General features: G+C 53.3%; 1 protein-coding gene across 19 annotated transcripts in view; it reads right to left on the bottom strand.

Moving 5' to 3' along the window:
• Positions 1 to 23,911, bottom strand: part of SNED1 (sushi, nidogen and EGF like domains 1) — a 107,149-nt gene that overhangs the window by 54,459 nt on the left and 28,779 nt on the right. For 15 of the 19 annotated variants that reach the window (XM_035306310.3, XM_035306308.3, XM_035306315.3 and 12 more), the window contains exons 2-9: positions 22,416 to 22,703; positions 19,694 to 19,834; positions 18,921 to 19,083; positions 17,101 to 17,226; positions 16,686 to 16,799; positions 13,581 to 13,694; positions 13,360 to 13,473; positions 5,782 to 5,907 (exon numbers count right to left, since the gene is read on the bottom strand). In XM_035306310.3, the coding sequence (XP_035162201.1) occupies positions 5,782 to 5,907; positions 13,360 to 13,473; positions 13,581 to 13,694; positions 16,686 to 16,799; positions 17,101 to 17,226; positions 18,921 to 19,083; positions 19,694 to 19,834; positions 22,416 to 22,703 (1,186 nt within the window). The remainder of the gene's footprint in view (positions 1 to 5,781; positions 5,908 to 13,359; positions 13,474 to 13,580; positions 13,695 to 16,685; positions 16,800 to 17,100; positions 17,227 to 18,920; positions 19,084 to 19,693; positions 19,835 to 22,415; positions 22,704 to 23,911) is intronic. The other 4 variants (XM_035306314.3, XM_078328949.1, XM_078328948.1 and 1 more) reach the window with 2 other exon arrangements.

Below are 23,911 nucleotides of genomic sequence, written 5' to 3'. Positions count from 1 at the left end.
TCCAGGCGTTTCCCACACAGATGCAGTGTACACACACACACTGACACGCTTCTCCAGGCGTTTCCCACACAGATGTAGTGTACACACACACACACACGCTTCTCCAGGCGTTTCCCACACAGATGCAGTGTACACACACACACACACACGCTTCTCCAGGCGTTTCCCACACAGATGCAGTGTACACACACACACACACACGCTTCTCCAGGCGTTTCCCACACAGATGCAGTGTACACACACACACACACACGCTTCTCCAGGCGTTTCCCTTACAGATGTAGTGTACACACACACACACACTTCTCCAGGCGTTTCCCACACAGATGCAGTGTACACACACACACTGACACGGTTCTCCAGGCGTTTCCCACACAGATGCAGTGTACACACACACACACACACGCTTCTCCAGGCGTTTCCCATACAGATGCAGTGTACACACACACACACACACGCTTCTGCAGGTGTTTCCCACACAGATGCAGTGTACACACACACACACACACACACGCTTCTCCAGGCGTTTCCCATACAGATGCAGTGTACACACACACACACACACACACACGCTTCTCCAGGCGTTTCCCTTACAGATGTAGTGTACACACACACACACACGCTTCTCCAGGCGTTTCCCACACAGATGCAGTGTACACACACACACTGACACGCTTCTCCAGGCGTTTCCCACACAGATGCAGTGTACACACACACACGCTTCTCCAGGCGTTTCCCTTACAGATGTAGTGTACACACACACACACACTTCAGGCGTTTCCCACACAGATGCAGTGTACACACACACACACACACGCTTCTCCAGGCGTTTCCCTTACAGATGTAGTGTACACACACACACACGCTTCTCCAGGCGTTTCCCATACACATGCAGTATACACACACACACACACACGCTTCTCCAGGCGTTTCCCACACAGATGTAGTGTACACACACACACACGCTTCTCCAGGCGTTTCCCACACACATGCAGTGTACACACACACACACACGCTTCTCCAGGCGTTTCCCACACAGATGTAGTGTACACACACACACACGCTTCTCCAGGCGTTTCCCACACAGATGCAGTGTACACACACACACGCTTCTCCAGGCGTTTCCCATACAGATGCAGTGTACACACACACACACACACACGCTTCTCCAGGCGTTTCCCACACAGATGCAGTGTACACACACACACGCTTCTCCAGGCGTTTCCCTTACAGATGTAGTGTACACACACACACACACGCTTCTCCAGGCGTTTCCCACACAGATGCAGTGTACACACACACACTGACACGCTTCTCCAGGCGTTTCCCACACAGATGCAGTGTACACACACACACACACACGCTTCTCCAGGCGTTTCCCATACAGATGCAGTGTACACACACACACACACGCTTCTCCAGGCGTTTCCCACACAGATGTAGTGTACACACACACACACGCTTCTCCAGGCGTTTCCCACACAGATGCAGTGTACACACACACACACACACGCTTCTCCAGGCGTTTCCCATACAGATGCAGTGTACACACACACACACACACACACACACGCTTCTCCAGGCGTTTCCCACACAGATGTAGTGTACACACACACACACGCTTCTCCAGGCGTTTCCCATACAGATGTAGTGTACACACACACACTGACACGCTTCTCCAGGCGTTTCCCATACAGATGCAGTGTACACACACACACACACACGCTTCTCCAGGCGTTTCCCACACAGATGCAGTGTACACACACACACACACACGCTTCTCCAGGCGTTTCCCATACAGATGTAGTGTACACACACACACTGACACGCTTCTCCAGGCGTTTCCCATACAGATGCAGTGTACACACACACTGACACGCTTCTCCAGGCGTTTCCCATACAGATGCAGTGTACACACACACACATGCTTCTCCAGGCGTTTCCCACACAGATGCAGTGCACACACACACACACACACACGCTTCTCCAGGCATTTCCCTTACAGATGTAGTGTACACACACACACACGCTTCTCCAGGCGTTTCCCACACAGATGCAGTGTACACACACACACACACACACACGCTTCTCCAGGCGTTTCCCTTACAGATGTAGTGTACACACACACACACGCTTCTCCAGGCGTTTCCCACACACATGCAGTGTACACACACACACACACGCTTCTCCAGGCGTTTCCCACACAGATGTAGTGTACACACACACACACGCTTCTCCAGGCGTTTCCCACACACATGCAGTGTACACACACACACACACGCTTCTCCAGGCGTTTCCCACACAGATGTAGTGTACACACACACACACGCTTCTCCAGGCGTTTCCCTTACAGATGTAGTGTACACACACACACTGACACGCTTCTCCAGGCGTTTCCCATACAGATGCAGTGTACACACACACACACACGCTTCTCCAGGCGTTTCCCACACAGATGCAGTGTACACACACACACACACACGCTTCTCCAGGCGTTTCCCACACAGATGTAGTGTACACACACACACACACTTCTCCAGGCGTTTCCCACACAGATGCAGTGTACACACACACACTGACACGGTTCTCCAGGCGTTTCCCACACAGATGCAGTGTACACACACACACACACACGCTTCTCCAGGCGTTTCCCATACAGATGCAGTGTACACACACACACACACACGCTTCTGCAGGCGTTTCCCACACAGATGCAGTGTACACACACACACACACACACACGCTTCTCCAGGCGTTTCCCATACAGATGCAGTGTACACACACACACACACACACACACGCTTCTCCAGGCGTTTCCCTTACAGATGTAGTGTACACACACACACACACGCTTCTCCAGGCGTTTCCCACACAGATGCAGTGTACACACACACACTGACACGCTTCTCCAGGCGTTTCCCACACAGATGCAGTGTACACACACACACGCTTCTCCAGGCGTTTCCCTTACAGATGTAGTGTACACACACACACACACTTCAGGCGTTTCCCACACAGATGCAGTGTACACACACACACACACACGCTTCTCCAGGCGTTTCCCTTACAGATGTAGTGTACACACACACACACGCTTCTCCAGGCGTTTCCCATACACATGCAGTATACACACACACACACACACGCTTCTCCAGGCGTTTCCCACACAGATGTAGTGTACACACACACACACGCTTCTCCAGGCGTTTCCCACACACATGCAGTGTACACACACACACACACGCTTCTCCAGGCGTTTCCCACACAGATGTAGTGTACACACACACACACGCTTCTCCAGGCGTTTCCCACACAGATGCAGTGTACACACACACACGCTTCTCCAGGCGTTTCCCATACAGATGCAGTGTACACACACACACACACACACGCTTCTCCAGGCGTTTCCCACACAGATGCAGTGTACACACACACACGCTTCTCCAGGCGTTTCCCTTACAGATGTAGTGTACACACACACACACACGCTTCTCCAGGCGTTTCCCACACAGATGCAGTGTACACACACACACTGACACGCTTCTCCAGGCGTTTCCCACACAGATGCAGTGTACACACACACACACACACGCTTCTCCAGGCGTTTCCCATACAGATGCAGTGTACACACACACACACACGCTTCTCCAGGCGTTTCCCACACAGATGTAGTGTACACACACACACACGCTTCTCCAGGCGTTTCCCACACAGATGCAGTGTACACACACACACACACACGCTTCTCCAGGCGTTTCCCATACAGATGCAGTGTACACACACACACACACACACACACACGCTTCTCCAGGCGTTTCCCACACAGATGTAGTGTACACACACACACACGCTTCTCCAGGCGTTTCCCATACAGATGTAGTGTACACACACACACTGACACGCTTCTCCAGGCGTTTCCCATACAGATGCAGTGTACACACACACACACACACGCTTCTCCAGGCGTTTCCCACACAGATGCAGTGTACACACACACACACACACGCTTCTCCAGGCGTTTCCCATACAGATGTAGTGTACACACACACACTGACACGCTTCTCCAGGCGTTTCCCATACAGATGCAGTGTACACACACACTGACACGCTTCTCCAGGCGTTTCCCATACAGATGCAGTGTACACACACACACATGCTTCTCCAGGCGTTTCCCACACAGATGCAGTGCACACACACACACACACACACGCTTCTCCAGGCATTTCCCTTACAGATGTAGTGTACACACACACACACGCTTCTCCAGGCGTTTCCCACACAGATGCAGTGTACACACACACACACACACACACGCTTCTCCAGGCGTTTCCCTTACAGATGTAGTGTACACACACACACACGCTTCTCCAGGCGTTTCCCACACACATGCAGTGTACACACACACACACACGCTTCTCCAGGCGTTTCCCACACAGATGTAGTGTACACACACACACACGCTTCTCCAGGCGTTTCCCACACACATGCAGTGTACACACACACACACACGCTTCTCCAGGCGTTTCCCACACAGATGTAGTGTACACACACACACACGCTTCTCCAGGCGTTTCCCTTACAGATGTAGTGTACACACACACACTGACACGCTTCTCCAGGCGTTTCCCATACAGATGCAGTGTACACACACACACACACGCTTCTCCAGGCGTTTCCCATACAGATGCAGTGTACACACACACACACACGCTTCTCCAGGCGTTTCCCATACAGATGCAGTGTACACACACACACACACGCTTCTCCAGGCGTTTCCCATACAGATGCAGTGTACACACACACACACACACACGCTTCTCCAGGCGTTTCCCACACAGATGCAGTGTACACACACACACACACACACACGCTTCTCCAGGCGTTTCCCATACAGATGCAGTGTACACACACACACACACACACGCTTCTCCAGGCGTTTCCCACACAGATGCAGTGTACACACACACACACACACACACGCTTCTCCAGGCGTTTCCCATACAGATGCAGTGTACACACACACACACACGCTTCTCCAGGCGTTTCCCATACAGATGCAGTGTACACACACACACACCCGCTTCTCCAGGCGTTTCCCACACAGATGCAGTGTACACACACACACACACACACACGCTTCTCCAGGCGTTTCCCTTACAGATGCAGTGTACACACACACACTGACACGCTTCTCCAGGCGTTTCCCACACAGATGCAGTGTACACACACACACGCTTCTCCAGGCGTTTCCCATACAGATGCAGTGTACACACACTCACATGCTTCTTCTTGGGGTGTTTCCCACACAGATGCACTGTCCAGACACACACACACATTTCTTTTCTGGGCGTTTCCCACACAGATGCAGTGTACACACACTCACATGCTTCTCAGGGTGTTTCCCACACAGATGTAGTGTACACACACACACACACTTCTCCAGGTGTTTCCCACACAGATGCAGTGTCCAGACACACACGCTTCTCCAGGCGTTTCCCACACAGATACAGTGTACACACACACACACACACGCTTCTCCAGGTGTTTCCCACACAGATTCAGTGTCCAGACACTCACATGCTTCTCCGGGCATTTCCACACAGATGCAGTGTACACACGCACACATGCTTCTTCTCGGGGTGTTTCCCACACAGATGCAGTGTCTACACACACATACGCTCACGTTTCTTCTCGGGTGTTCCCTGCATGCACCCACAGGGGGGCCCTCCCTGGGTCTCCTGCCCCAGCCCAAAACCGGCAGCCTTTGCAGCCCAGACGCACTCTCCCTGCAGTCCAGGCCCATGAAGCCTTCAGGGCACTCGCACACGTAGCCCTGGTCTGCTTCCACACAGGTGCCCCCATTGTGGCAAGGGGCCGAGAGGCAGGCGTCGGGAACCGAGTGGTGTCCTGCAAGAAAGACAGTGGTCACCAGCAGCCACACAAGGAGTGTGGGGAGAATGGTCTCCCCGCCCAGCCCCCACAGCACCTTTGGGTTTTAACCTCAGTTCTCATTCCCAAGTGGAATTTAAGCCAGAATTTCTGGAAACAGATTTGTAGGCACTCTGCACCCCGTGGCACTCAGGATCTCCCAGTTCCTTCCGTGGACGGACAAGCAGCACTGAGAAACCACCCAGGGGCCAGGGGCCTCCACACATTTCTGGTCAGGCATCCCTATTGGCAAAGTAACTGGGATTTTCCAGGTATCTTTTTGCTGTTCATCTCTAGTTTAATTTTGCGACGGTCAGAAGACACAATCCTTTTCAATGCATCGGGCCTTACTTATGGCCCACGATGTGGTCTTTGATGGCCATGAGCACTTGGGAATAATGTGAGGGCTCGATAAACGCCATGGAGGCCAAGCTCAAGTCTTCTCCAGCTTTACTGATTTCCCGTCTACACACTGTGCACCACTGGGAGGGGAGTGCTGAAACCTCCACCAATGATTATGGACCTGCTTCTCCTTGCAGTTCAGTAGCTCTAGCTTCATGTGAATAGGTGTTAACAGGCACAAGTGTATCCACAGTTACGTTTTCTGGATGTATTGACCCCTTTATCGTTATAAAAGTCCCTCCTCATCAAACATTAAGGAGTGACACTGCTTAATGTTTGATTTATTTGATATTAATATAGGCACTGTAGCAATATCCTGATCAGTGCTTACCTAAGCTTATTTTTTGGGTTTTAAAAAATGTTCAATTTCTTCGTGTGCTTTTAAAATTTGTCTTTGTAAATTACAGTAAAATTCACTTTGGTTCACTACACCCCTATGAATTTTAACACATACATAATTTGCTCAAACCCTACCGCAATCTGGATACAGGACATTCCATCTCCCTAAAAGACGTCTTTGGTCTGTCTCTTCAGCGTCACAGAGGTCCTGTTACACCTCAGTCCCCAGCAACTACTGATTTGTTCATCACCATAGTTTTGTTTGACCAAAAACGCCATTTAGTGGAAGCATGCAGTATATAATCTTTGACACTGGCTTCTTTCACTCAGCGTAATACCTCTGAGATCCACCCAAGTTGTCATATGTATCAATAATTGGTCCTTTTTAGGACTGCGTAGTATTCCACTGTAAAGAGGTTCCATGATTTGTCTATGCACTTATCTCTGGAGTTTGGTGATTATAAACAGAAATAATATAAATATCTGTGTATAAATTTGTGTGTGAACCTAAGTTTTCATCTCTTTAGCGTTAATATCAAGGAATGGGATTGCTGGGTCATATTAGAAGCACATATTAACCTTATAAAAAACCTGCCAAACTGTTTCAGAGTGGCTGAACGATTTTGCATTTCCACTAAAAATGTGGGGGCCTCCCAGTTGTTCCGTATCTACCAGGTATTATATATATATCTATATATGACATTCCAATGGGTTTGTTGTGATTTCTCATAGTGGCTTTTATTTGCATTTTACTAATGGCTGATATTAATGACAAGAATATTTTTTCATCCATTTATTCCCCCCACATATGTATCTTTTGTTACCAAGTGTCCATTCAAGTGTTTGGTCCATTTTGTAAATTGAGTTGTCTTGTCCCAGTTGAGAGCTGAGAATTCTCGATGTATTCTGATCCCAGGTCCTCTGCTGGGTGTGAGTTCTGCAAATTCTCTCCCGGTCTGCAGCTTGTCTTTTTATTCTTTTAACCATGTCTTTCACAAAGCACAAGTTTTAAATCTTGATGAAGTCTAATTTATCTGTATGCGTGTGTGTGTTTTAATGAATCATGCTTTGGTTGTCTTATCTAAGAAGACTTTGCCTAAGACTAGGTCATAAATATTTTTTTTTGGCCTATATTTTCTTCTAAAAATGTTAGTTTTATGTTTTTATGGTCTATGATCCATTTTTTTGTTTTGTTTTTGTTTTATTTTATGATCCATTTTGACTTCATCTTTGTATAAAGTGTGAGGTTTAAGTTGAGGTTCATTTTTAAAAATAAGGATATCTAATTGTTTCAAATCCATTTGTTGAAAAGATTATCCTTTCTCTATTGGACTGCTTTTAAATCATTTTCAAAAATTAATTGGCCATATTTGTATGAGTCTAATTCTGGATATTCTCTGTTTCACTGATCCATGTGTCTGTCCCTTTGCCAGTATCACACTGAACTAATCACTGTGTCTTTACAGTAAATCTTTTTTTTTGTTTTTTGTTTGAGACGGAGTTTCGCTCTTGTTACCCAAGCTGGAGTGCAATGGTGCGATCTCGGCTCACTGCAACCTCCGCCTCCTGGGTTCAGGCAATTCTCCTGCCTCAGCCTCCTGAGTAGCTGGGATTACAGGCACATGCCACCGTGCCCAGCTAATTTTTTGTATTTTTAGTAGAGACGGGGTTTCACCATGTTGACCAGGATGGTCTCGATCTGCCGACCTCGTGATCCACCTGCCTCGGCCTCCCAAAGTGCTGGGATTACAGGCTTGAGCCACCGCACCTGGCCTACAGTAAATCTTAACACCCAGTAGTGTGATTCCTCAAAATTTATTCTTCATCAAAATTGTTTTGGCTTTCTAAATTCTTTTTCTTTCCATATAAATTTTAGAACCAGTTTGTCTATATTTACAGAAGATTCTTCTGAGAGCTGTGTTGGAATCATGTTAAATGTATAAATCAATTTAGAGAGCACTGCCACATTTACTAGATTGAGTCCTCCAATCCATGAACATGGTATGCCTATTTATTTACTTGATCTTGATTTCCTTCATCAGCTCTTTGTAGTTTTTCAGCATACAAATTCTCTAGCACTTTATTAGATTTATTCTAAAGTCTTACTTTAGAGGAGCTATTATAAATGGTATTGTCTATATAATTTTGGATCAGATTACAGATTCCTCCAACTTGGGGGGCCTCAGGAGTTCATAAATAACTTTATGGAGTTACTGTCCCAAGATTCACCCTCCATAGTCTCCCGAGTACTTCCCAGTTTTCTGGGGCTACCTTTTTTAGTCCTCTGGCAAGAAAGCTGGGCTTTTATTTCCCTACCTTGCCACTTATTTATAATGATGGCATTCATTGCTGGGGCCAAGTGATGGGACAACAGAGAAAGGGAAAAACAACAGGAAAGGGGAAAACAATACCCAACCCCTTTGAAACCAAAGCACCTCCAACTGGAGAGAAAGCTTTCCCTCCCTCACAGTTTAAAGACACCTGAGGGTTCCCCAACTTCTGCACTGTCAGCCCTGCTTCTTAAGCCTGACTAGAGTGCTTCTTTGGAGCACTCTTTTTGTCCATGTGGATGCTCACTTCTGGTTTTGAGGTGTCTTTGAGTCCAGGCTGGGGGGATCCCAGAGCAAAAAAACAAAAAATAGTAAACTCACCACTGGTTTGGTGGTACTTCAAAGCATGGTCTTCTTCCCCAATCCACCTGCTACTATTTACTTTTCAGAGTCCTCTGATAGCTACTCCATGCATTCTGTCCAGGAGTTTAGCTGTATTCAGTGGGGGAGAGACAGGGATAGAGTGTGCTTACTCTATCTTTCTCAGAACCAGAAACCCATTCTATTACTTTAAAATTATCCTTGTCTTTATACTTAGAGTGGGTTCTCGTGATAGAATGTAGTTGGGTATCGCTTTTCAGGTTAGTTTGACAGTCTTTGCCTTTTAATTCATATGTTTCATCATTTTACATTTTAATGTGAGTACCAATATGACTAGATTGAACCTGTCACCTTGCTGTTGCTTTTAATTTGTCCCACTTCTTTCTTTTTTCCTCTTCTCTTGCCTTCTGGATTGAGTATTTGTAAGATTCAATTTCTACCTCCACAGTTGGTTTATTGGTTATAATTCTTTATTATTATTTTTCACTTGTTGTTCTAGGGTTTACAATGTGTATCTTTTACTTATGCAGCCTACCTTCAAACAATATTATACCACTTTATATAATATAGGGACCTTAAAATATTACACTTCCATTTCTGCCTATTTTTTATGTTGGGGTTGGTAAACTACAACTCACAGGCCAAATCTTGCCTTTCATCAATTTTTAAAAGGACAGTTTCATTGGAACACCGGAACACAGCCCTACCTATTCATTTACGTATTGTCTACGGCTGGCCGCTCTCACACTACAATGGTAGAGCTGAATTGTGGTAGAGACCGTATGGCTCAAAAAGCCAGAAGTATTTACTATCTGGCCCTTTACAGAAAAAGTCTGCAAACCTTGGTTTATGTTATTGGTGTCATCTATTTTATTTCTACATACGTCATAAATTTCATTATTTTACTTTAAAAATTATCTTTAAAGAGATTAAGAAGTCTTCAACCCGCATAGTTATCATTTCTAACACTCTTCATCCTTCTGCAGAGATCCAGATTTTCCTTTGGTCCCAGTTTTTCTTCTTCTGTCTAAATAATTTCCTTTAACCTTGTTTTGGCCATGCAGGTGCGCTGGCGATGAATGCCCTTCGATTTTGTTTGAAGGAGTCTTTATTCAGCTTCATTTCTGAAATACAGTTCTGCTGCTAATACAGTACACTAGGCTGGGGGGTTCTTTCAGCCCTTTAAAGGTATTACTCCAGTGTCTCCTCGTTTGCATTGTTTTTTGATGAGAAGCCTGTTGACATTCTTGTTTCTCTGTACATAATGTGGCTTTTTCCTCGGGCTGTTTTTAAGATTTTTTATCACCAGTTTTCAGCAATTTGATTATGGTATGGCCTTGTGTGGTTTTCTTCGTGCTTTTCTTGGAAATGTGGGCTTTAGTTTTCACCAAACTTGGAAAATGTTTGGGTGTTATTTCTTCACATGCTTTTTCTGTGATACTCCTTTCCACGCCCATCTCCATCCTCCTTCTCAGACTCCAGATTCATGGCTCCTCGCCTGCTTAATACTGTTGGCAGGTTGCCAAGACCTTTCCTCTTTGTTTCAGTCTTATTCTCTCTGTGACACACATTGAATTGTTTCTGTTTCACTGTTCAGGTTCACTCATCTTTCCTTCTGCAGTATCTGACCTGCTGTAAATACTATTCAGTGTATTCTAAAAACTCAGATACATTCTTCATCTCTACAAGTTTTAAAATATACCTCTACTTCTCCTTAGTCTTTTCCCTTCAACAATCTTGAGTATATGGAGCATATTCATAATAGGTAAACCTTCATATCTGCTAATTCGATCACTGCTGTCATTTCTGATGTCTATTTCTATTGATCTGTTTTTCTCCTGGCTGTGAGTTACATTTTACTTCTAATAATTTTTGACTTGCTATTTGGATTCTGTTATATTACTGACATACTTCTGTTAAGGAGTACAGGATTTTATTCTGACACATAGCTAAATGACTTAGGATCCATCTGGTCCTTCTAAAGCTTTCTTTAAGATTTGCTATGTCAGGTCCACATTACTTTTTAGTTCAGTACTTATTTATCCCCGTGACTAAAGTGACACCCCACCGAGAACTCTACACAATCGATTCCCAGCCCTGTTTCAGTTCCAGGAATTGTTTGATGAACTGCCTGTGGATTTCACCCTGAGTCAGATAATACTGAGCCAAGGTTCAAGGTCTCCTCTTGATCTCATGCTCCCTCCTGCCTCGGGAGCACCATCTTCTCTGCTATTCCGCCCCACAAACTGTAGCCATTGAACTAGGATCTAAGTTTCCTCAATTCAGAGGGACTGCTGGATTCTCAATTCCTCCTCCCAGCAGAGTGGCCTGGAAACTGCCCCCAGGCAGAATCTGGGGCAATTGTAGGGCTCACCTCATTTGAGTCCCTATTCCCCGGGATGACAGGCTTGTGCTGTCTGTTGTCCATGTGGCTGAAAAAGGGGTTTCCCACATTTTGCCTGTTTCTAGATGTTGATGGGGAGAGGGAAATTCCCAGAGCAGCGAATTCCTGTTGGCCAGGAGACTAGAAAGTCTTTCTTATGGTCCCCAATTTTTTGGCCAACTTCCTGTCAGACCTGATTAGATTATCAGCATTTGTGCCTTGTAACATAGTCAGCTTAAATTAGCAAAAGAGTCAGTCTACTGTTTCTTTCTTTCCTTTTCTTTTTCGTTTTTTTTCACTATCCACCTGGAGATAGCTTTCCTTTCCTTTTCCCTTTCCTTTTTTCTTTCTTTCTTTCTTTTTTTTTTTTTTTGAGACAGCATCTCACTCATTCTGTCTCCCAGGCTGGAGTGCAGTGGTGCGATCTCAGCTCACTGCAACCTCTGTCTCCCTGGTTCAAGCAATTCTCTAGTCTCAACCTCCTGAGTAGCTGAGATTATAGGCATGCACCACCACGCCCAGCTAACTTTTGTATTTTTCATACAGATGGGGTTTCACCATGTTGGCCAGGCGGGTCTCGAACTCCTGACCTTAAGTGATGCACCTGCCTCAGCGTCAGTGCTGGGATAACAGGTGTGAGTCACTGTGCCCGGCCAGTCTATGGTTTCTTGTTATCCACTTCTACTTCTGCACAAAACATGGTCTATTTGCAAAAATCCTTTGAAGCCACTTATCTGTTTCCCGACATGAATTTACTGAAATACACTGATATTTAGATAGCAATCTAGGCAAAGTGAGCTGTGACACAAACAGTGACTTTAAAGCAGCCTAACAGGGGAGGCTGCCTCCTCCCCACCTGCCCTGCAGAGCACCACCCTCCCCTCAGGACACACCCTGGCTTCCCATGCGCCTGGCAACGACTGATAGAGGGCCCTGACCCTTTGTGTCTTATGGGTAAAATATAATTTCCTCCTTAATTTTTAAACTAAAAATAACCTGAATAGTTTGACTCTAGCATCTCCTTGAAGACAAGCAGCACCTGCTGTGTCCGCAGAGGCTGGCCCGGTGGGGGAGCCTCGGGGGGCAGGTGTGACTATGAGACATGAAAGCCCTGCTTTACACTGTGGGTTGGAATCTCCAGTTGGCCTTTTAATTCCTCTAACAGGTCACAACTAGCAACTAAACAGTAGAAAACAGAATAAAAAATAGTAGATTTCAGCACACGTAGTAAAGGCCAGTTTCTTTTCTGATTCCCATGACTTTCCCTCGGGTGGTGAGGATTCTAGAGTGGGAAAGAAAGGCGTGAAAAAGCCGAGAATCACCCAGGCTGGAAGAGGAGCCTTGGGGACTGTCATCCCTCCCAGCATTTCACAGATGGAAACCAAGGCCCAGAGACGGGGAGAGGTTGCTCAGCCTCACACAGCACACTGGCGACAGAGCGTCCATCTTTTGCTTCCTATTTTCCCTGCAGTTGGTGGATGAGGACGCAGGCTGAGCGGGAAGTGATGGGGAGTGGGAAGAGGGCAGAGGCAGCCCCCACCCCAGAGGCAGGTGTGGGTGAGTCAGACAGCAAGGCAGGAAGGGAGAGTGGCCATGGTGTGTTCACCACACAAGGCCGTCACTGCCATGATGGGCAGCAGGCACCTGGCCAGTTACCTGTCTCACAGTGAGGTCCCGTGAAGGGCTCTGCACACAAGCAGGTGTAATTCCCCATAAGGTCAACACAGGAGCCTCCATTCAGGCAGGGCTCAGAGCTGCAGTCATCCACATCTGAGGGGCAGCAGAGGTGGGGCTTGGCTTGAGCCAGGCCAGGACCACCCTCTGCCCAGCACCTGGTCTCCGGCAGGAGCCCCCCCAACCCGGGGGCAGCCACTCACCTGTCTCGCAGGCGGCTCCCGTATATCCAGCCTGGCACATGCACACCGCAGAGCCCCTCTCCACCTGGCACTGGCCACCATTGTGACACTCTTTGGTATCACAGGGGGACTGGGCTAGAGTGAAGAGGTGTAGACAGGACATTGGACTGCCAGCTATGGTCACCTGATGGGACAGAAACTCCTGGGACATACACTGAGCCCCACTCCTGACTGGCCTGCAGGGCAAGGGGCCTGGCAGGCAGGTTCCTGAGGGGCGGCAGGCAAGGACTGGCTACCTGAAGCGCCTTCTGAACTGGGTATAATTCAGCAAACTTGGGATGGAGGGGGGGGTGTGTGCTGGGCGGGGACAGCAGGGGTGATGGAGGGAGGGGTGTGTGTGCTGGGTGGGGACAGCAGGGGGTGATGGAGGGAGGGATGGTGTGTGCTGGGTGGGGACAGCGGGGGTGGTGGAGGGAGGGTGTGTGTGCTGGGTGGGGACAGTGGGGGGGGGAGGTGATGGAGGGAGGGTGTGTGTGCTGGGGGGGGACAGTGGGGGTGGTGGAGGGAGGGCTGTGTGCTGGGTGAAGACGGGGGAGGGGGGTGATGGAGGGAGAGGTGTGTGCTGGGCGGGGACAGTGGGGGTGCAGGAACCCACTCCCACCCTTGGGGAATGGTCTCCTCAGGAGGCTTTCATGCCAAGCAGACTGTGACAAGAGCTGTTGTCGAGGATGCAGGCTGTGACTGAGCCTGGAAGAGTGGGCAGCACCCAGGGTGTAGGAGCGATGCCTGGGGTGAGCAGCTGGGTGGGCAGCCAATGGCCTGTGCAGGAACAGACAGGGCAAAGGGACTCCGGCTCCCAGAGTGGGCATGAGCTTGGGGAGCCTACCCCCTGTGCTGCCTCCTCGCCGGATGCTGGCCCTCCTTGAGCCCAGAGCACCTGGCCCAGGCATCCCAGGTCTCTCCTTTACTCCCGGGGAAGCAGAGCCAGAGGCGGGGGAGCCACATTCCCCGTCTTCTGACAACTCATACCCAGATGAACTCAACATAGAAACCAGAGTGACAGCCAAGGCATGTGTCCCTCCCTGGAGTCACCGGGGAATGGTGGGACCCTCTCCTTGGCACAGGAAGGAGACAGGAGGGCCTGGCTGCCTGGGAGGTGTGAAAGCGCTTTGGTGGCTGACGGGACGTGGTGACCCGTCTCCCTGACCCAACTCCACTAGGCAGGGCAGCACGCACATCCTTACCTCTAGCCGTGGGCATCCCTGAACTCTGGGGGCCAAGGTGGCTTCCAAGACTAAGGAGCCTCTGTAGGGGGCAGGGGGGCTTGTACCCAAGGCTTGGGCCACAACTGCACTGAGAAGGCCAAGGCTCGGGCTCAGCTGACATGCTGCAGAGCCAAGACCTCAAGCAGGCTCCTGGCTCCAGGCCCCAAGCCCTCTTAGGGGACCTCACCAAGCTGTACATCGCAGAGGGGCGAGGGGCTCCTGGAGCCTGGGGCATGGACAAGGAGCAGCCCGTTCCTGGGAAGCTCTGCCCAGTCACCCTTGGGGACCCTCATCATAGGCCTGGGTGTTTCTGCAGCAAGGCCTCCCCTGCCAGCATCCCACAGGGAGGGCACTGAGTGGGAGGAAGGAGACCCTGTTGGCGTCCCTGGCCTTTCTTTGCCAAGGGCCAAAGCCTGCAGGGCAGAGACTGCCATGGCACCACCACCACAGAAGCCCGATGCACACCCGCCTCGCATCAAGAACACATGGGCAAGCAGGGCAGGAACTTCTGGAGGCAGAGAAACTCCTTTGCGTGGAGCTTGCTCCGACACTGGCTGTGGGGGGTGGCAGGGGCCGGGGAGCAAGGGACACTGGGGGTCACTGCTGTCACCTGTGTGTGATCTTTACAACACACTGACCTGTGGGAGTGGTGCTTCGCTCCTGTGGAGCCTGAAGCCACATTTCCATTGCACTCCTGCAGAATTTCACGCTAACGTACTTTTAGGTGCAAAAGTCTCTTACGGCCACTCAACTAGTTCTCTCCAATACAAACGTGTAAACATTGGAGTGAAATACTTAAAAAAGCCACGACCGTAAATGTCTGATAAGAACTGCTTATAGATACAGTCACTGTCTGAACAAACTACTACGTTGTTTTTATGAACAACGGTCGCACATCAGCCGGTGCAGTCAGGGACGTGCACGCCTGGCCAAGCCGGGTGGGGAACAGCAGGTCATGGCGCTCCGGTCTTAGGGGCTCCCTCTGCAAAGCTCCCTGAGCAGCCCCCCATGGTAAGATGGAGAGCAGGAAAGGGGGTCCACCTTTCTTTACCAGGTGGGCGAAGGGCATGGGTGAGGGCCAGAAGAGGTGCTGGTGGAGGGGCAGGTAAGCAGAGGCCGAGTCTGCCAACTGCTTCAGAAGGGCCAGGCTCTGAACTCTGGAAGCAGCAGTGAAGGTGGAGACGGACTCCACGCCCCACCCAGACGGTGAGACCCCCTTGCCCTTAAGGCAGGGGCAGGAGAGAAACAGCACCCAGGAACAGCTGGAGGGAGCTACAGGACCTGCGCTCAGGGCCACGTGGCTGTGCCCTTCCCGCCCGCAGGGGCCCATCTGACCCCAGAAGCACCGCATGTCCCCCTCAAGCTGGTTCTGGGCTGAGGGGGTCTGATGGCCCCACCACCCACAGACAGGCTCTCACCCAGGCCGTGCTGCCCATCTGGCCCTGACCCAGGCCTGGTTTGGGACTTAAGCACAGGCCTGTTCTGAGGCTTCATCCCTGGTCCGAATGCCATGGCCTCGGAAGCCGCCCACCCAGATATGGGCCTTTCCCCGGGCATCTGGCTCCTCCACTCCCGGCGCATGGCCTCCCCGGGCTCCTCCGCTCCCCGAGCGTGGCCTCCCCGAGCGTGGCCTCCCCGGGCTCTTCCGCTCCCCGAGCGTGGCCTCCCTGGGCTCCTCCGCTCCCCGAGCGTGGCCTCCCCAGGCTCCTCCGCTCCCCGGGCTCCTCTGCTCCCCGAGCAAGGCCCTCCCGGGTTGTCCACCTTGCAGCCGCCAGACTTCCCTAGACCTCAGCCTCCTGCGGCTGTGTCTCCTGCCATCCTGCACCCAGCAGGGCCACAGAGGTCAGGGGGCTCCTCTTACCTGTCTCACAGGTAGGTCCCCCAAAGCCAGCCGGGCACTGGCAGCTGAAGCTGTTGATGCCGTGAGCGCAGGTCCCACCGTTCTGACACGGCTGGGAGGCACATTCGTTCACGTCTGAAACGGGGCAGGCTGGGCCTCAGCGGCGGAGCGGGATGGGGCGTTTCCTCCAGGGCCCTGGGTTGGGCCGGGGGATGGAGAAGCAAGCCCGAGATTGGCTCAGAGGGGCAGCAGCTGTACCCGCCACGGTGCTCACCCCAGGGGCCCATGGCGTTTGGCTCCCAGTGGTCCCCTAAGCATGTCACCCACACCTTGGGGACAGAGACCCCTCACCTGGGCCCCTGGGAGCTCAGGGGCCTGCAGTGCTCCCCGAGCCCAGCACAGCCAGTGTGGGTGCTGCCCTGGGCCCGCCACTCACCCAGGTGGCACCTCCGCCCAGTGAAGCCCGAGAGGCAGGAGCAGGTGTAGGAGGGGTTGCCTGTGACGCAGTCCTCAATGCACTTGCCACCGTTGAGGCAGGGGCGCAGGGCCAGGCACACGGAGGCTGCAGACAGGGAGGGGCCGGAGCCTCAGCCGCTGCCTCGGACTCCACTCCTCGGGACAGCCACTCCCTCCCCCCCCCCCGCCCCCCACCCCCGGCACAAATGGCCGGCCTCCGGGTGCCGGGTGACTGCGGCAAAGCAGCCAGGGTCCAGGTTTCACGTCAGGTGGGAGCAGGGGCCGTTCTGTCGCTGTGGCCTCTGGGAATGTAGCTTCCCGTGGGGCGGACTCCCCAGGGCGACTCACACCTGCCCCTCCTGTCCCCTCCATCCCTCCTGGCCCTGCATCAGGCAGTTCTAGAAACTGGCACACTCCACCTCCCTCCCCATTCCTGCTGGTACTGGTGTTGTCAGTGTTTCTGGGACAAGGCAGGCCATGCAGGGGCATGGCCGGGGGCAGCGGGAGGGCTCTGTCCCTCAGATGCTCGAGGCTGCTCTGGGGCTCTGGGTGGCAGCTCCTGGGCTCCCTGTCCCTTGAGCCCCGACTCCCTAAGCTCAGATGCAAGCTGGGGTCTCTTCACGCTCTGTGCATGGGTAGCTGGGGCCCCTCGGGTCTCCCTTATCACGGCATCACCTGCAGCCCTCAGATGCATCCCTCCTCTTCCCACCAGGCACGCTGAGCTCCCCACCCCACGGCAGACCCTCCACCCCTCTGAACCCCGAGATGCACTTCCACAGCCCCCAAACTATCCCCGACGTGCAACCCTGTGGCGCGCCTGCACCCCTCACCCCTCACACCACATGTACTTCTACCCCCCACCCCCCGCCCTGTGGCATGGCCAGCACACCCCAGCCCTGACCTCGTGTCACGCCTGTGCCCCACCTCCACCCCGACAGTGGTGCTCTTGCCCTGCTGCCCATCGTGTTCTCTGGGGACTCAATGTTGCAGAAAAGTGGCCCCTCTGCCCTTGAGGTAGCCTAGATCATCCCGGCTGGGAGGTGAGTCTGGGGCAGGTCCTAGTTCGGGTCTCCCTGTGGCCCCAGCCTTGGCAGGGCTTGTGATGCGCAGCCCTGGTGGAGCGATCAGTCACTTGCCTTCGCCCCACGTGTAAGCAGTGATTTCGGAGGCTCCCCGGCTCCGGAGGCCGCACAGCAGCAGGGCTGGGGCTACATACCCGGTTCTGCTGTCGCCCTGGCTGCTCCCACAGGCCACGTGCCCACCCCTGGGAGGGGCACCCACCCCATCTGCTTGTACACTCTGGGCTGGAAGGACCCCTGGAACTCACATTCCACGTGATGCTCGGGTTTGTCAAACAGACACCTAACCCCAGCAAGCAGCAAGCGTGCCAGCAGAAATGGGCATCTGGGTGCTAAGAGCACCTGCCTCACTGGTGGCCTTGGGGTTCAGAGACTATGTGCTGTTCCTCCCCGAGCCCAGATGGGAGGCCGGGTGGGAATGTGGGGAGAACATGGGCCCCAGTCTCAGGGACAGGCACCCCTGGGCTCCTCCTCCCCTGAAGCCCTGCAGCTCTATCCCCGAAACTGCAGTCCCCAGAGGGTTCCCTCCAACCCAGAGCAGTGTGTGTGAGGCTTCAGGACCAGCCAGGCCCTCCTTAATTTCATGTGCCTGAGGTGGGCTGGGCTGGAGACCCCCTACTCTCCCGGTCAGCATCCGGCCCCTCCTCTCCACCTCTCCCCCTTTGCCATCAGCCCCTTCCTCAGCCCACTCCCACCCCAAGCTGCTCCTCTGTCCTCTTACTTGTATGGGCGCAGCCCCCCACGCGCACCTGGGCATCATCGATTCTGAACGCCCAGCGCCCGGGCACACCCACGTTGGTAGTGGTCTCCACATCGGCCATGTCCGCTGTGCGCGAGCCGGGGATACTGAAATAGCGCTGCCCGTCGCCTGCGTTGAAGCCAGCCTGGGGGCGGGGTGGGGCAGAGTGAGGGAGGCTGCTTCCCAGCTCTATAGAGGTTGGGGTTTCCCTGCCCTCACCATGTCCCAGCCAGGTTCCTGGGAGCCAAGGAGAGGGCTGCCCCTGGCTCCCCAGCCCTGTCCTCCAGCAGCTCACCCCTGGGCTCTTGGGCCTCCGCTAGGGCCAGGGGCAAGTATGACCCCAAGAGAAAGCAGGTGGCCAGGAGGCGAGCGGGGTTGTGTGCAGCCCAAAGGCACTCTCGGGCCTTCGGAGCACTGACCCTGCGGGCACTGTCCTGCTTCACTCCCCTAGCACCCAGGGGTTCCTGCCAGCGTGGTCCCTCAGGTCTCTGGCTAGGCCGGACTGCAGGGCACAGGAGCAGAGGGCATTTCTGCTGCAGCAGCTGTTAAACAGGGCCTGCAGGGGCGGGGTGGGGCGGGGCAAAGGTGCCTTTGGGTCTGAGGATGTCTCTTGGTTTTCGGGCAGTGGGAGGGGCCTGAGGGATGGCTGTCGATGCCTCTGCACCGTACTGGGCGGTCTACCTATTGGGAGTCCCTGCCTACCTCACCAGCTCATGACAATCCTGGCTGTGGGCAGCACCCCTGCACTCGCCTACCTGGGCTGCGATGCCCCCCAGGCCAGTGGCGTTGCCCCCGCTGCTGGCATGTGTGCCTGTGGTCCACGTGATGGACTCGTAGTTGAAGATGGTGAAGGAGAGCTTGCCGTCTGTGATGAGCACAGTCTGGAACGTGTTGACCTGTGGGGAGAGGGGGCTGAACAGGGCCCTGAGCTCCCCTTGGCCCAGGGACGCCCTGCCCTGTCCGCCTTCCCTGTACACTGTCATTTTCCACTGTGCCCCGGCTTGCTCAGTGTCTGTGTCCTCCAGCTGGGTAGACAGCCAAGGCAGGACCTTGGTGGCCGCATGCTCTGCTGTCTCCCAGCACCTGCCACCCATCAGAGGCCGTCCCCAACCCACAGCTATTGCTGGAGTGAGTGAGTGAAGCACCCGGGGCAGGTGCGGAGCCAGCAAATGGGAGCAGACCCTGTCCCCTGCCCTTGGGGGGGCTTAGGCTCCCGTAGGGGTAGGGGGAGCAGCACACCGAGTGTTAGCGCTCACTGAGCCAGAGCCACAAAATCTCCTGTGTGAAATGAGCAAAACTGTAAAAAAGGGAAGAGGAAAGGTACAAGAAGCCAGGAAGAGCCGTGCTGCAACGGGTCCCAGTCACGCCTCGCGGGTTTCACGAAATTCCACTGCATGGGAATACTGGTGGGCAGAGTGCAGGTAAGAGGTGCCAGGTGAGATGCAAGCGAAGGATCCGGACTGTTTCAGAGACGATCTGGGGCGAACAGGAGCCCCCGAAAAGGATCAGAGAGTCTGCCTTTCCACTCACACACAAAGAAATCCCCAATCCAAGAAGGCGTTAAAGGGAAAGAAGAGCCCTAGAAAGTACAGGCGAATATGAGTAACTCGGGAAAGTGAAAAGGCCTCGAGTGTGACGCTTGTTCACAGCGAAAACCAGAAGGGAGAATCACACACTTGACTGCGAAAGGCTTCCGGATAGTAAGAAGAGCCGTCCGGTCACAGCGTGGAAGTGCATTTCTAACGCATACGGCAGAAAACTGTCGAGACCCTTAATTCAAGAACTACAGATCAGTAAGACCAAAGTATGACAGAAAACACGTCAAAGGGTCTGAACAGACACGTCACAGTAGAATACAATTAGCCGATGCTGTCAGAACAAACGCGCCACTGGAAATTAAAGAGGCCACGGGCTTAGGCTGGAAAATGACAGCTGGGGTGCAGGGAGGCAGGCCTTTCACATGCGGCTTCTGTGAGTATGAATGGGGAGACTGCTTCTGTTTTTTCTGAGACGGAATCTCCCTGTCGCCCAGGCTGGAGTGCGGTGGCGCGATCTTGGCTCACCGCAACCTCTGTCTCCCGGGTTCAAGTGATTCTCCTGCCTCCCTCTTCCGAGTAGCTGGGATTACAGGCGTCTGCCACCATGCCTGGCTGATTTTTGTGTTTTTAGTAGAGAAGGGTTTCAGCACGTTGGCTAGGCTGGTCTGGAACTCCTGATCTCAGGTGATCCACCTGCCTCGGCCTCCCAAAGTGCTGGGATTACCAGTGTGAGCCACTGCACCCAGCCTGAATCTGTAGATTTTTGAGAGGAAAGTTGGAATTCTGCAGGCAGCAATCTCCCTTCTAAACACGCATGCCAGGTCAGGATCATGAATAAGGCGACTTGGGCTATGCCATGCCTGCCTCAGGCCCCTGGGATGGCAGCCGTCCAGTCGTGGGGTGCAAGTGAAACAAATTCACGCCCCGCCTGAGCCACTGGAGAGGATGCATGATTGTGCAGTGTCCATTCCGCTGACGTAGTGAACATTAGCGAGCACGCGCTCTGCTTCAGGAAAGCAGGCCTACGTGCTAACAGCTGGGAAACCAACGGAGCTGAGGGCTGTGGAACCGGGCTGGTGGGACCGTGCGGGGGACAGGGCAGACTAGCGCCAGTTAAGCGCCCATGGGGGGCTCTGGGAGCTGGGGAGGCGCACAGAGGGATGCGCGGAGCTAACTGTCCACTTTGTCAGCGGACCTGCTCCTGGAAGGGCCTGGGCTGGGTTATGTTTCTGAGCACTTCCTGATGCCTGGCCAGGTGACCCCCTGGGCAGATGCGTCCTGTCTGCTTCATCCAGGGCTGCCTGCCCAGTGCCGAAAGCACTTGCCTGTCGCTTAGAAGGTGCCCTTAAAAGGTGTTTATTAAGTGCATGAACGAACAGCTCTGCACCCCACAGCTATTTCCTAGGGAGTCACTGTCTGTCTTGTTCAGTCGTGACCCCAGTGCAGGCCTGGCCACCGTAGGTGCTACCTACGTAGCTGCCACCAGAGCGGCCAGCTGTCCTCGTTAGCGAGTATCAGCTCACCAGAACTCATCAAGCCTGCAACGTGGCGATTATTCTTGAGTCAACATTTCTGTCACCTTTGCATTATCAAGGAATACAGAATAAGCAGGAGAGCTTCCAGTTTAACCCTTAGTGTACTGGGCCATTCCAAATGGAAATCCTCCTAACCATATCAACCCACACGCCTCTCCCTGACATGCAAGCTGCTGCTTTGGGGCATGTGGTGTTTCCCTGAGGCAGGTGGCTTCCAGGAGCACTGGGAAGATGGGGGCTGTGTCCTCTTCTACTCTGGCTCTGTGGTTTTTACCACGTGTTCCCCTCTTGGGTATGGACCAATGATTGTACCCCACCTACCTCCACAAGTGGGGCCCTGGTGTGGGGAGACCCTGGATCCCAGCCAAACATCCCCCCTCCCCAGAACCAGTGCCTGGACTCACAGGGGATGAGGAACTGCCGCCAAAGAAGGTCACTCGGTACCAGGTGGCGACAAAAACCCAGGTGGCGGAGAAGTCCGGGAGCTCGGGGAAGTAGCGCCTGACATCCTCCGTGGCTCGGCGCAGCGTGGCTGGGTCGGTGGCCTCCCGGTAGTACACGTCGCCTGCACGCCGGTTGTCCACATCTGCCCAGAAGGCCGCCACCACACAGCGGTCCTTGGCGATGGGGAAGGCCACTGGGGTGAACTGAGAAACCTCCTTCAGGAAGGAGATGATCCCGTTGTTGTTTACCTGGGAGGCAGAAGGCCGGGGCAGGGACTGACGGGGCTGTGTGCAGGCAGGTGGCCCAGCAGCCTCCCAGCCCCGATGCTAGGCGTCCTCTGAGGGGAAGCCAGCCTTGGGCAGGGCATCCCCAGGGTGGCCCGACAGAAACCCGTCCCTGAGATGGGACCACCAGACCTGCTGCACTCCCCCTCCTGCCAGGCTGTGTGCTCAGGGCACAGGCTCTGACCTGCGTGCAGTACATGCTGCCCTGCAGAGTGCCCAGCCCCGGTCGGCTGCTGTGGGGGTAGGAAAGCCCCCCTTTGGGCCCTGGCCCCGGTCAGTGGGGCCTTGGGCCTGCCCAGCAGCTACTGTTCCTCAGCTCTGCTCCAGCCGGGGCCTCAGGAGTCAAGGCGAAGCCCCATTATCTGAGATAAGCCTGGAAAGGTGAGCAGGGGGCACACTAGGTGGGCTCAGGGCAGGGGTGCCCGCACTAGAGTGGAGGTGGGGATGGCCAGGGGCCAGCATGGCCGGGGAGGCTGGAGGGGCTGCAGTGGTCAAATGGGGGAGCTGTGCTCGGCCTCCGGCAGTGGGGAGCCCCAGGAGGCTTCTGAGTGGCACCTCTGCAGTGAGAGGCACGTGCTCCACCCTGACCCCATGCCCACTGCCACATCCATGAGGCAGTTTCGCTGCCCACCTCTCTGTGCTCTGCTTTTCCTACTTACAGGAGGGGCCACGGCTGGAATGTTTGTGTTCCCCAAATTCCTACATTGAGACCCTAACTCTCAAAGAGATGGTGCTAGCAGGTGGGGCCTTTGAGAGGTGACCAGGCAATAAAGGTGGAGGTCTCATGAATGGGACCGGCGCCCGAATGAAAGAAGCCCAGAGAGCTGCCTTCTGCCACGGGAGGCACAAGAAGATGCCGTCAGTGACCCAGAAGACGGCCCTCCCCGGTCACCGAGGCTTGGACTTTCCAGACTCCAGAACTGTGCAAAGTAGACTTCTGGTGCCTACGAGCCAAGCAGCTTGAGCTGATGTGGGCACTGGCCCTGACCTCACAGGGTGCAGGGACCCAGGTGAATGAGCTGCTGGTCTCACTGCTCAGCTCTACACTGTCATCATTTGCCACCGGGAAGAATGTCCCAGAACCCTGCTCTTAGAAGGACCCTCTGTCCTTCCCCTTTGAGTGAATCCTGAAACTGGGACTAAGGTATTCCCCAACTGGCAGCACCCCTGCC

Source organism: Callithrix jacchus, chromosome 6 (assembly GCF_049354715.1).
Source record: "Callithrix jacchus isolate 240 chromosome 6, calJac240_pri, whole genome shotgun sequence".
NCBI lineage: Eukaryota > Metazoa > Chordata > Mammalia > Primates > Cebidae > Callithrix > Callithrix jacchus.
This window is presented reverse-complemented; position numbering and strand designations above follow the sequence as displayed.